This window comes from Hyperolius riggenbachi, chromosome 8 (genome assembly GCF_040937935.1).
Source record: "Hyperolius riggenbachi isolate aHypRig1 chromosome 8, aHypRig1.pri, whole genome shotgun sequence".
NCBI lineage: Eukaryota > Metazoa > Chordata > Amphibia > Anura > Hyperoliidae > Hyperolius > Hyperolius riggenbachi.
In genome coordinates this window covers 279,099,243-279,113,387 of record NC_090653.1, presented here as the reverse complement: position 1 = coordinate 279,113,387, position 14,145 = coordinate 279,099,243, and the positions used below count along the sequence as shown (strand labels likewise).

General features: G+C 48.7%; 1 protein-coding gene across 1 annotated transcript in view; it reads right to left on the bottom strand.

Annotated features, from left to right (window-relative positions):
* Positions 1–905: 905 nt before the first annotated feature.
* LOC137527498 (ficolin-1-like) overlaps positions 906–14,145 on the bottom strand; it is a 64,657-nt gene continuing 51,417 nt past the window's right edge. Inside the window, exon 7 of the mRNA XM_068248015.1 lies at positions 906–1,150. Coding sequence (XP_068104116.1) covers positions 906–1,150 — 245 coding nt within the window. The remainder of the gene's footprint in view (positions 1,151–14,145) is intronic.

Sequence of the window (14,145 nt, the reverse complement as noted above, 5' to 3'; positions counted from 1 at the left end):
TGACAGGGAAACCAAATACATCACACGCCATGTTCTTCCATGTCTCTCAGCTTCTAAAAGCTTCGGGGCGTTCCCAAAAAATATTCAGGAGAGAGCCCTCAGATCCACAACCACGACAACAATCAGAGGATATAGAGGAGTACAATTTATGCAGTTTAGTTGGAGTGTTATAGCATCGGAAAAGAAGCTTAACCGTAGTTTCCTTAACACTATTGGATTTAACCGCTTTAGAGAGAGAGGCTCAAGGTGAAGACCAGTGTGACTGTGAAATCGAACACCCAACTCCTGCTCCCAGGCTGTCATATATAACATTTTATTGTCAGCGTTACAACTTAATAATAGGGCATAAAATAATGAGATAAGACCCTTGTGTCTAGAGAACCCAAAATAAAGAGACTCAAAAGTCCTGAGTTCCTTGTTAGGGGGAAAAGGGAATTGGGAGCAAAGGAAATGCCTACTTTGACAGTATCAAAATGCCTCTCCAAGAGGGACGTCACGACCAAATCTAAACATAGGAAAAGTAATAAATTTGTCGGCAAACCAAAATCTATTAGCAGAGGTTAAGCCTTGTTCCCTCCACCAGGTACATTAATTAAGTTTGAGGGGATAGTAAAGAAGCAAAAAAAAAAAAAAAGACAACCCAGCATGCCCTGCAACTTCTTTTGTGTGGGAATGCACCAAATAAGAGCCAGGTAAACTGGGGCCTTATCAACAACAAAAGTAAGAGTGATTTTTAACTTTTGGATTGCCTGGTTAGCATCTTTATTACTTGTTTACCAGATAAAAATAAAGAATTGATTTTATACCTGACAGTTACACTTTAAGCAGTGGTGCCTATAGTTTTGATTCTGAAGTATTAATTTATTACATAGTACGTTGTCTGTCTTCTGAGTACTTGCTACACATTATTTGAGCCTAATCTTCATCTCAGACTGTTTGAAGGAATAGTAGTTTTTCTTGACATGGTACCAACACATGCCTCTGGAATCGTCTTTGCCTGGCAGGTATAAGCCATTCAGGTTTACACCGTGGCAGTCAGAGTACCACCAACCTCCTTTATAACTTGTGGCACAATTTCCGGTGTTATGTATGTCATTGTCCTGGTCCAGAGTGGTGAACATCATCCCATTGTGGCCGGAGAAAGAATCCGCTGGAACAGAAGAACATGTTATAAATTCACACGGTCTGATCCCGATGAACCAGGACAGATGGACAGACACCAGAATCCAGACTAGGGTTGGCTGGAAATGCCTATTTTGGATTCCATAAAGATTCCATTTTCTGCTTTTCCAATTTCCAATTTTCCCAACTTATGATTTTCTATTTTTCCAATCTCTGATTTTCAAGGAGTAGTTTATTAGTCTTTTTTTTTTTTTTTGCATCAGAGAATGCAAAAAATGAAAAAACAAAAAAACGGAAATCGGAAAAACAGAAGATCAGTCTTGTGATTGGCCTCAAATTAAAATTTTGCATTAAATTATCTGATTGGTCCAATGCTTCCAAGTTCTGGGCTAAAATTACCAAGTTGTGGTAAATCAGATTTCCGTGGAATTCAGATTTCCATTTTCTGATTTCTATTTTCCAATTTCCGAATTCCGATCAGAAATGTGAAAATTTCAATTCTGCCGTTAACCATCTCTATCCCAGTCCCTCCCCCACCATGAATAAAGAAAATATATTGTTCAACACTTGTTATAGTTAGCCTTGCTTTGCCTGATTTTTCCCAGAGATGTGACACCCAGTGATTGGTGTGATGGAGCATCCTTTCATATATGCAATGGCCTAGCAAAAGGGGATGCAAAGGTTGCAATTACACTGGGGCCCAGGGCCAGATTTACCATAAGGCACTGGTAGGCTTGTCCCTACCGGTGCCTGCTGATGGAAAGGCGGCTCTCACTCCCCTCTCTGAGTGCCCTCCTTAGTCCTGAGCTGAGTGTAATTGAGAGGTTACTCACCCGGCTCTCGCATTCCACTGATGAGATCTCCATTCAGTCAGGAGTACCTCTAGATACTAAATACTGAGGGTACCTCTGGCTACCTAATGTTATGGGGCACCTGTAGCTAAGACGGGCAAGGGAAATAAGAGAGAAGTGTCAGTTGGGACAGCCAGCACACTTGTGGTGCGGTTCAGTGGGGGTTTGTAGGTTCATGGAGGGCGGAGTTCACGGAAGGCGGAGTCTAAAGTGCCAGGACATCTGTGCCTATAGGCTCCTGTGAGATAAATCCGGGCCTGCTGGGGCCTCTGGACTAGAGGCGTCCACTAGGGGTCCTTATTCATCCATCTTATTAGCTTTTCACTGGTGCTATGCTGGTTATGAACACATCTACTGTATATGTCATCACAGGAGCCTATGGGCACAGATGTCCTGGTGCCTTACACTCCGCCCTCCATGAACTTACAAACCCCCACCAAACTGCACTGCAAGTGTCCTGGCTGGCCCAGCTGCCATTTATCCCTTACTTCCTTTGCCTGTCATAAATAGCTACAGGTGTCCCTTATTAGGTAGCCAGAAGTACCCTGAAAAATTAAGTAGCTAGAGGTGCCCCTAATTCTTAGGTAGCTAGGCGAACCTCAGTATTAGGTGGGTAGAGGTGCCCCCAACTAAAGGGAGATCTTGTCAGTGGAATGCAGAGTGCAGTGTGAGTAACCTCTCATTTAGACTCTCATCAGAACTCTGCATAGGGAAGAAGGGAGGGAGGCACTAGGGAGGGGAATAAACTGCATTTCCATCATCCGGTGCCTATAGGCATGTACCTACAGTGCCTTATGGTAAATCTGGCCCTGCTAGGGCCCTATACAAATCTCGCTCTGGGGTCACTTGCCAGGGGTGTAACAATCGCCACCCCAATGTATGCAGCTAGAGGGGGCCATTGGGGAATGATGGGGGGGAGGCAGCTTGGGGCGTTTTAGTGCAGGAGATGGAGCAGCAGGCACACACATCGGTGGAGAAAGGGGCCTGACTCCCCAAGGTCTCCCCCTCCCTTTCAAGGCTTTATAGCCAAGCGATCATCAATCTTCTAAGTACATTCAAAAAAGAATATAACAGTTGTGTTATGTAGAATAAGATCAAAAGTAGTCTCATCTGTATCAATAGCTGTGTATCTAGTAGCTGTGTAAAACTTGTAGTAATCTTCTTAAAGAAATAGCATAAAAATAACTTCTAAAAAAACTTCTTGCTAACATCTTAACAGAACATAATGCTGAAAAATTAATAAAGTAAATCACCAGAATATTAAGCATATTACCCCTCCTCTGTCATCCCTTCAGCATCTAGAACCACGTGTTGGAAGGTAGCTTCTGCCTCATGTGTCTTCTCAGGAGATTGTTGGGCTTCTGCAAACTATGAGCTTTCAGCTCCTACTTTTATAGGGATAGGAAGCAATATGGCTGCCTAATCTGGAATTTCCCTGAATCCCAGGCTCTGATTGGTTAAAGCTTCCATGTGTAGCTCGCTATCTTTGACATTTAAAATACCCATAACACTTTTTTGTTTTGAATACCTTAATCATAATATTATTGTTTATAAATTCCTTAATTACCTTATCTTGTGGGAATTAATGTCATTTGGAGTGCTTACAAATTCTGATCAGGTCTTTTCTGACGCAGTTAATTAAAAATGGATGTCACCAGCCATCTTGTCTTCTGGTTTGCCCCAGACATTGAGACTACACAATGTCATTCATGACGCATTTTTGATAATATCCCCTTCTGCTAATTCGTTTTTGGAATGTGTACGTACTTTCCCAGGTCAGGTTGACCCTATAACACTGTACACAGATCTGTAAGAGCCTTCAGCAATTTAAGGCTTATTGAAACATACAAGGTTTCTAATATACTTATTTAAATATAAAGCTTATTATACAATTCTTCTTAAAACAATTAAACATATAAGAAATAATTGCAAATTAAACTTAATAATATAAAATCATTTTCTATATATTTGTCTTTCTGATAAAGAAATAAATATAATTTTACCCGCAAGATGTCACTGTCTCATCATATAAATAACTAGCAATATTAACCTCCCTGGCGGTTAATTTTTTTTGCCAAATTGGCAAAAAAACTTTTTTTTTAAATTTTTTTTTTTTGTTTCATGTAAAGCTACCAGAGTGGTAGCTACATGAAACACCACTAGAGGGCGCATGTGTCCCTCTAGTGCGATCGTCGCCGGCATCTATAGCAAACAGGGGAACACGTATACAACGCGTTCCCCTGTTTGGCTTCTCCTGTCGCCATGGCGACGATCGGGATGACGTCATGGACGTCAGCCGACGTCCTGACGTCAGACACCTCTGATCCAGCCCATAGCGCTGCCCGGAACTCATTGGTCCGGGCAGTGCAGGGCTCTGGCGGGGGGGGGGCCCTCTTTCGCCGCTGCGTGCGGCCGATCGCCGCAGAGCGGCGGCGATCAAGCTGTGCGCGCGGCTAGCAAAGTGCTGGCTGCGCGCACAGCAATTTACAGAATAAAAATCGCCCCACCAGCTCGGGCTTACCGCCAGGGAGGTTAATATTATATAAGACTATGAAACCGCCAGGTGGCATCACTTGTCCTAAATACGGAATAAAAGAAAACACCTTGTAAACTTGTATTGACAATCCAAAGGACAATCATAGTCAAAACATGGCATTATATTCTTGCTGTTTGTAATGGCCTTGTAACAAGTATGTCAACAATCTTCTAACTTTCAAGTTAAAACAATCTTATAAAAGTTTTACTTTCTCTAACTATCACCGAAGGAATCCAGCATTGAATGTAATTCAAAGTATTAAATTATATTATAGGTTTTAACAATAATTATTTCTTTTAGAAGGACTGTATTGATTAATCATATTTATATATACATACACATATGACAGCTTTTCCTGCATAAATAAAACCGCTAGAATTTTGACATCTTACCTCGGGCCCCTCTTCAGCGCTCCCCCCTCCAGAAATAACAGCAGCAGCCGGGCAGGGAATGCGGACTCACGTCTTCCGCGTTCCATGCGGCTCAGCTCTGCTCTTTTCTGTTGCAGTGCAGCCAGCATTTCCTATCATGTGATTCACCAGTAACGTACCAGCAAGCCACATGATAGAAGACGATGGCTGTGGTCCAGATAGTGGCGACTGATGATGGAGGGGAAGGAGAAGCTTTCCTGGAGGCGAGTGGAGAGGTGATTGACTGCTGGTGCTGCTGGGGTAAGGGAGGGGAAGTTGCACTACAAAGTGGGGGTAGAGAGGGTAGCATCTGGCCACCTAGTCTACAAGGGGGAAAGAGGAAGCATCTCTGACCAGGGATGCTCATCCGGATCTGGGTACCCGGGTAAACCCGGGTATCCGACCATTTTTCCGCTATCCGGTCGGATCCGGATTCCGGATACCTGGACCAATATCCGAATAGCTGTATGCGGGTATCTGGCCGCATAATCTGGGTACCTGCGGATATCCGACGGCTATCCGGATCCAGTTGCTGTAACAAGGGAGATGATGTCATTGAGCCAATCAGAGGGCTCCCAGCCAATCAGAGGGCTCCCAGCAGAAGCCCTAGCAACCAATCACAGAGGGGAACTCTGGCCAGCCCCACCTGACCTCATTGAGCCAATCAGAGGCCTCCCAGCCTAAGCCCTGGCACCCAATCACAGAAGGGAACCCTGGCCAGCCCCCTGTATAATAAGGAGGGCTGGCATGATGAGACAGATCGTCCTTGCTTGTGTGGCTGGCTGGTCACTGACAGACTTGCTCCAGTGCTGTTGGCTTAGCAAGTGCTGCCTGTATACAGTGATAAACCTAAAGCTTTGAGTGCTAAACACCTTCACTACACTATTGTTCTATTGTTTTTTTTTAGCTAGCTAGTGCAATTGTTTGATTTCATTCACTCAGTTAGGTCCTGTCTGTGTCTGTGTGTGCTGTGCAGGCCAGCAGGACAGTATAGGTTAGGGAGAGAATAGGATTACTGTGTTGTTGTATTGTATTATATAGTTAGTTAGTACTGCAGTTAGTTGTTAGAGAGAGTAGTACTGTGTTAGCTTACCAGTGGTGCTCAGCAGAGCTCGAATATTCGAGTAGCTCGAATATTCAAGCTCTTTTTCAGCTATTCGAGCTCGGTATTCGAGCTCCGAATAGCTGGAGCTATTCGAATGGGCTATCCGAGTACACTCGAATAGCCCATTCACTATTCGAGCTATTCGAGCAACTCGGCGCTATTCGAGCTCGGTACCGAGCTCGAATAGCGTCATAGCCCAGATTGATGTCCTTAGAGCCAATCAGAGGGCTCCCAGGCCCTCTGACGGCAGCCAATCACAGAGGGGGACCCTGGCCAGCCCCTACCCTATAAATAGCGGCCGCCATGTTCCGTTTCTCCATGCTTGCCTGAGACTTGTACAGAGAGAGAGTTGCTCCTTTGTGCTTTGGCTTAGCAAGTGCTCTATTGTGATCATTTACCTAGCGTTTTGCTCACCTACACCTGCCATATACACCTATATTGTTGTTAGTTAGATAGACATTGTATTTTAGTTAGTAGCTTGTGTGTTACATTAGAGACAGGCAGCTGCTGCAAGCTTACAGGTTTAGGCCTCAGGGGGGCCTTGCCTCTGTGGGCAGCTGTCCTCTGTTTATTTCTCTCATCTATACCAGTATTTCTGCTGTCCTTTACTAATAGTATTGTAGTTATACTGTACTAGGAGTAGGACACTCACTGACTGTCACTGTTTATAGGCTACTAGCTAGCTCCTGCGTGTGTGCACTCACTCACTGTCTGTGTGTACACACACTCTATTTCCTTCTGATTACTGATAGATTATTGTTAGTTAGTTGTACTTACTTACTACTTACTCTTACTGTACCCGTAGGGACACTCACTGTCACTGTTCATATAGGCTACTAGCTCCTGCGTGTGCGCACTGCACTCACTGTCTGAGTGTACACACACAACACACACTCTATTTCCTTCTGATCGCTGATTGATTATCGTAATTAGTTAGTTGTACTTACTGTTACTACTTACTCTTACTGTACTAGGAGTCTAGGACACTCAGTCACTGTCCATAGGCTATCGCTGATTGATTATCGTAATTAGTTAGTTCTACTTACTTACTGTTACTACTTACTCTTACTGTACTAGGAGTCTAGGACACTCAGTCACTGTGTTCATAGGCTACTAGCTCCTGCGTGCGTGCACTCACTGTCTGAGTGTACACACACAACACACACTCTATTTCCTTCTGATCGCTGATTGATTATTGTAATTAGTTAGTTCTACTTACTGTTACTAATTACTCTTGCTGTACTAGGAGTCTAGGACACTCAGTCACTGTTCATAGGCTACTAGCTCCTGCGTGCGTGCACTCACTGTCTGAGTGTACACACACAACACACACTCTATTTCCTTCTGATCGCTGATTGATTATCGTAATTAGTTAGTTGTACTTACTGTTACTACTTACTCTTACTGTACTAGGAGTCTAGGACACTCAGTCACTGTCCTACTGTAGTACTGTTACTACTTACTCTTACTGTACTAGGAGTCTAGGACACTCAGTCACTGTGTTCATAGGCTACTAGCTCCTGCGTGCGTGCACTCACTGTCTGAGTGTACACACACCCACACTCCATTTCCTTCTGATCGCTGATTGATTATTGTAATTAGTTAGTTCTACTTACTGTTACTACTTACTCTTACTGTACTAGGAGTCTAGGACACTCAGTCACTGTGTTCATAGGCTACTAGCTCCTGCGTGCGTGCACTCACTGTCTGAGTGTACACACACCCACACTCCATTTCCTTCTGATCGCTGATTGATTATTGTAATTAGTTAGTTCTACTTACTGTTACTACTTACTCTTACTGTACTAGGAGTCTAGGACACTCAGTCACTGTGTTCATAGGCTACTAGCTCCTGCGTGCGTGCACTCACTGTCTGAGTGTACACACACCCACACTCCATTTCCTTCTGATCGCTGATTGATTATTGTAATTAGTTAGTTCTACTTACTGTTACTACTTACTCTTACTGTACTAGGAGTCTAGGACACTCAGTCACTGTGTTCATAGGCTACTAGCTCCTGCGTGCGTGCACTCACTGTCTGAGTGTACACACACCCACACTCCATTTCCTTCTGATCGCTGATTGATTATTGTAATTAGTTAGTTCTACTTACTGTTACTACTTACTCTTACTGTACTAGGAGTCTAGGACACTCAGTCACTGTGTTCATAGGCTACTAGCTCCTGCGTGCGTGCACTCACTGTCTGAGTGTACACACACCCACACTCTATTTCCTTCTGATCGCTGATTGATTATTGTAATTAGTTAGTTCTACTTACTGTTACTACTTACTCTTACTGTACTAGGAGTCTAGGACACTCAGTCACTGTGTTCATAGGCTACTAGCTCCTGCGTGCGTGCACTCACTGTCTGAGTGTACACACACCCACACTCCATTTCCTTCTGATCGCTGATTGATTATTGTAATTAGTTAGTTCTACTTACTGTTACTACTTACTCTTACTGTACTAGGAGTCTAGGACACTCAGTCACTGTGTTCATAGGCTACTAGCTCCTGCGTGCGTGCACTCACTGTCTGAGTGTACACACACCCACACTCCATTTCCTTCTGATCGCTGATTGATTATTGTAATTAGTTAGTTCTACTTACTGTTACTACTTACTCTTACTGTACTAGGAGTCTAGGACACTCAGTCACTGTGTTCATAGGCTACTAGCTCCTGCGTGCGTGCACTCACTGTCTGAGTGTACACACACCCACACTCCATTTCCTTCTGATCGCTGATTGATTATTGTAATTAGTTAGTTCTACTCACTGTTACTACTTACTCTTACTGTACTAGGAGTCTAGGACACTCAGTCACTGTGTTCATAGGCTACTAGCTCCTGCGTGCGTGCACTCACTGTCTGAGTGTACACACACCACCCACACTCTATTTCCTTCTGATCGCTGATTGATTATTGTAATTAGTTAGTTCTACTTACTGTTACTACTTACTCTTACTGTACTAGGAGTCTAGGACACTCAGTCACTGTGTTCATAGGCTACTAGCTCCTGCGTGCGTGCACTCACTGTCTGAGTGTACACACACCCACACTCCATTTCCTTCTGATCGCTGATTGATTATTGTAATTAGTTAGTTCTACTTACTGTTACTACTTACTCTTACTGTACTAGGAGTCTAGGACACTCAGTCACTGTGTTCATAGGCTACTAGCTCCTGCGTGCGTGCACTCACTGTCTGAGTGTACACACACTAAATTTACTTGTGATTACTACTGATTATTGTAACTGCTAGTTGTACTTCCTGACTGTTACTACTTACTTACTGTACTAGGGGACACTCACTCAGTCACCTCACCAACCAACCCACTCCATTAAAGTACCCCACTTTTCACCCGCCCTTTTACAAAACTTTTGTCTATACGCCCAAAACATTTAAGATGTCTGGAAGTGGCAGCCAGCGCGGTTTGGGCAAGGGGAAGGGCAGCAAGGGAATCAGGAGGAGAGGGAGCAGCATTGTGGCAAGCCGCGGCCGCGGGCGCGCCACCATGCACAGTTCCGCAGCAGCAGCAGCAGCGTCAGTGGCTAACATTCCTCCCATAGCCACTGGCCGTGGACCCCTTGGGCGCCGCCCAGCAGGAGCATCTGCAACTCACGCTGCAGAGACACAGCAGCAGCAGCGTGTAGCACCTGCTCCCATTTTCCTCCAGCCGGGTCGGAAACGTCCCATTGAGGAAAAGGATGCAGACACTGTGGTGCAACTCATGACGGAGGATGAGCAGCCCGCCATCAGCTCTGCATCCGAGGCCTCCACCCTCACCACCACCACCACCCCTGTTCGCAGCAGCCGCCCAGCAGGGTCTGGGGAGGAGGCCAGTTCACCGTCACTCGCCGACCTGTCATTCAGCAGTCTTTTGACCCCAGGCATCATGAGTAAATTGTCTGCTGTTGTTGGCGATCTTGAGGAGGAGATGCTGATGGGCACTTTGGGGGATGAGGGATTGGACAGCAAGACTGTGGCGACAGTCAAGCAGCCCATCCATGCATCAGGAGAGGAGTTTGGGGGGTCCTCATCCCAGCAGGACATGTTTCAGGAGGGGGAGGATGATGATGACCCGGTGACAGACAGAGACTGGGTGCCACCACCTCCAGGGGATGTCGTCCTCAGCAGCTCTGAGGAGGAGGAGGAGGATGCGATTGTGGGCCTTGCAAGGAGGCGCATCATTGCAAGCATTGGCAGCGTCCCACAGCCTGCTGGTGTCTCAGGCTCAGCAGCAGCAGCAGCAGCATCAGCCAGTACCACCCCCAGCCGCACCCAAGCCCCCCCCCAACCACCACAGGGAGACAGGCAGCAGCGCTTCCATGCCGTAGGGGGAAGTTTCTGTCACCAATCTGGCGGTTTTTCACCATGCCCACTGTGTACAGCAAGTACGCCACTTGCAACCACTGTCAGCGGAAGTTGAGCAGAGGTGCAGACCCCTTAAAGTTCAGCACCAGCTCGCTCATCAACCACCTTGCGGCTAAACATTTCCACCAGCATGAGGAGTTCCAGAGGCTGAAGGCATCTGCTGCTGGCAGTGGCACCACACCCATCACTGCACAGCCTTCAGCAGCAGCAGCAGCAACAGCAGCCACCCGCCCTCCTGCTCCTCCAGCAGAACCAGCAGGAGTGCGGAAACGCACTGCTCCTCCCCCCTCTGCAACTCCTGCCGCCGACACTGAGGCCTGTTCTGGCAGCCAGTCCTCAGTGGCCTCCTCTGCTGTGTCTGCTGATTCCCGTGTCAGCAAAAGGCCACGCCAGAGCCTTTTGAGCGAGTCCTTCCAGGGGGTGGTTAGGGCTCTGCCTCCCAGCAGCCGTCGCGTGCGGCAGCTGAACGGCTTGCTGGCACGGGCCATGTGCTCCCAACTCCTGCCGTACACGCTCGTGCAGGAGGGGAGCGACATTCGTGCGCTGCTTGCTTGCGCAGCCCCAGACTGGCAGCTCCCCAGCAGACACTTCTTTGCCCGCAAGGCCATTCCTGCACTGCACCGCTTTGTGATGGCCAATGTGGAGCGAGGGCTGGAGCACGCGGTTGGTGAAAGGGTCCACGTCACCATGGACTCCTGGAGCAGCCGCTTCGGGACAGGCCGCTACCTGTCCTTCACTGTCCACTGGGTCAGCTTGGTGGAAGGGGGTGAGGATGGGAGAGCAGCAGCGGGCACAGCAGCAGCAGCAACACAGTGGGTGGTGCCACCCCGCAGGCTCAGGGGAACTGCAGCAGGTTCCTCCGATCCTCTGCCATCCTCCGGCACACCTGGCCAAACCCCCCGCCTCAGCAGCAGCGTGAAGGCCCGCCACTGCCAAGCGCTGCTGCACTTGGTCAGCCTTGGGAAGACCAAGCTGACGGCAACCCATGTGTTGGCCAAACTCCAGGAGCAGGAGAGGATTTGGCTGACCCCCAGAGGCCTCAGAGTCGGAGAGGTGGTGGCCGACAATGGGGCCAATCTGGTTGCCGCAATAGACAGGGGAAACCTGACCCACATCCCCTGTCTTGCCCACGTGCTGAACCTGGTGGTGCAGAAGTTCCTGCGCACCTACCAGGGGATGGGCGAACTGCTGGAAACGGCAAGGAATGTTGTGCGTCACTTCCGGCGCTCGGCTGCAGCCTGTGCGAGCCTGGAAGACGTGCAAAAGGAGCTGGATCTGCCACGCCATCGGCTGATCCTTGACGTTCCGACTCGCTGGAACTCCACCCTGGCGATGTTGGAGCGTCTGGTTGAACAGAGGCGCGCTGTCAAACAGTACCTTGCCCTGGCCACTGTTTCCGCAGCTCAGAGAAGGGACAAGACCAGCAACTTCCCGTCCATCGTCCCCGATGATGACTGGAGGCACATGCAGCAGGTGTGCTTAGTGCTGGCTCCCTTCCTGCAGGCCACAAACATGGTGAGCAGGGACCATGCTATGGTCTGCGAGTGGGTGCCCCTGGTTTCTCTGCTGAACAGGGCCCTCGATGCTTTGCTGGAACAGGGAGCGGCAGCCTTGGACCAGCAGGAGCGGCAACCAGCTGCGCAGTCCACCTCTGAGGGGGAGGAGGAGGAGGACTTGGTGGAGGTCCCTGACCTGGCTGCTGATGAGGGGGATCAGCACAGCGCAGCTGAGTTGGTGCGGGGGTGGAGAGAGGATGAGGCGGCAGAGGAGGAGGATGAGGACAGCACTGACGTCGATGAGCCAGCAGACGTGGCCCGCCTCTTCCCAATGGCAGCGCACATGCTGACGTGCCTGCGCAGGGACCCCAGGGTGATCCAGATGAAGCAGAGGGAGGACATCTGGATCAGCATGATGTTGGACCCACGCCTCAAGGGGAAGTTGAGCCAGTTCCTGCCGCCTGCAGGAGGAGACCCAGCGCAACAAATAAGGAGCTTGCAGCAGGCCCTTGTTGAGCGCTTGGAGGAAGCCTTCCCCCAGCCTTCCACCCCCACTGTCCAGCAGCCAGCACAGAGGCAGCAGCAGGTGCCTGCATCCAGCAGCAGCAAGCGCCCCACAGACCTGCTGTCTCTCAGCCACGAGCTCTACAGGACTGTAGAGGCTCCGGCAGCAGTGACTAGAGAGGAGATGCATGCAGCAGCATCCTCCTCCGGTCACAGCCAGCGCCTGACCCGCATGGTGGCTGACTACATGGGGTCGTACAGCGGGCTTGACAGCGATGCCCCTGTTGATCCCATGGAGTATTGGGTCAAGCGCATGGAGATCTGGAGCGAGCTGGCGCAGTACGCCCTGGAAGTGCTGTCCTGCCCCCCTTCCAGCGTGCTGTCCGAGCGCTGCTTCAGTGCAGCTGGTGGCGTGGTCACCGAGAAACGCTCACGTCTGTCTCACAAGTCTGTGGACAGACTGACGTTTCTCAAGATGAACCAGGCGTGGGTGGAAGGCGAGTTCCTGGCCCCTGTTGTCGGCGAGAGGGGGACATGAACTGGCTGCCGGAACCATCGTTAATGTGCCTTACCACCCTTTACCACCTCCTGGCTCCTGCTCACTAAGCCAGCCTGGTTCACTTTGACTATTACGTCGCCTGCAGCCACACATTTTACACCTACAGTGGGCTGCTGTGTACTGCCCTTCTGCTGTCTGTCTGTGTTTCCCACTGCCAGGGTACACAGAATTACCTTCTTCTGCTGCCACTCTGCCACCAGCTATTACGTCAAACAATAGCTATATTGGTTGCAAAACCAAAAACCAAAAAACCATAAAAAAAAAAAAGGTTTAATTTTTCTGAGGTGCCCGGGTTGAAAACTGTGTTGTCCCAGTTGTGTATTGGACACAATGTGGGCTGCACGACTGCTGTCTGGGACCTCCTGTTGTGTTTATTTACAGCCCTGGTATCACCGCTAGGTACCAGGGCTATTATGTCACGCTGCCTACCTGCTGCCACACTCACACTGCTCCTCCATACCTCCTCCTGCTGCTGCTGCTGCTGTCTGTCTGTGTTTCCCACTGCCAGGGTACACAGATGATTTACCTTCTGCTGCCACTCTGCCACCAGCTATTACGTCAAACAATAGCTGCTCGCCTACTCCTCCATTCCTCCTCCTGCTGCTGCTGTCTGTCTGTGTTTCCCACTGCCAGGGTACACAGATGATTTACCTTCTGCTGCCACTCTGCCACCAGCTATTACGTCAAACAATAGCTGCTCGCCTACTCCTCCATTCCTCCTCCTGCTGCTGCTGTCTGTCTGTGTTTTCCCACTGCCAGGGTACACAGAATTACCTTCTGCTGCCACTCTGCCACCAGCTATTACGTCAAACAATAGCTATATTGGTTGCAAAACCAAAACCAAACAAACCATTAAAAAAAAAAAAGGTTTAATTTTTCTGAGGTGCCCGGGTTGAAAACTGTGTTGTCCCAGTTGTGTATTGGACACAATGTGGGCTGCACGACCGCTGTCTGGGACCTCCTGTTGTGTTTATTTACAGCCCTGGTATCACCGCTAGGTACCAGGGCTATTATGTCACGGCGAGCTGCCTGCCTCATTGACTGCCTGCTGCCACACACTCATCCTCCTCCTCCTGCTGCTGAATTTACCTCCTGCTGTCTTTGTGTTTCCACTGCCAGGGAGCACATACAATGGCGCTTCCAACATGCGTGCGCCCACCAGCTATTTGTTACGCTCAAAAATAGCTG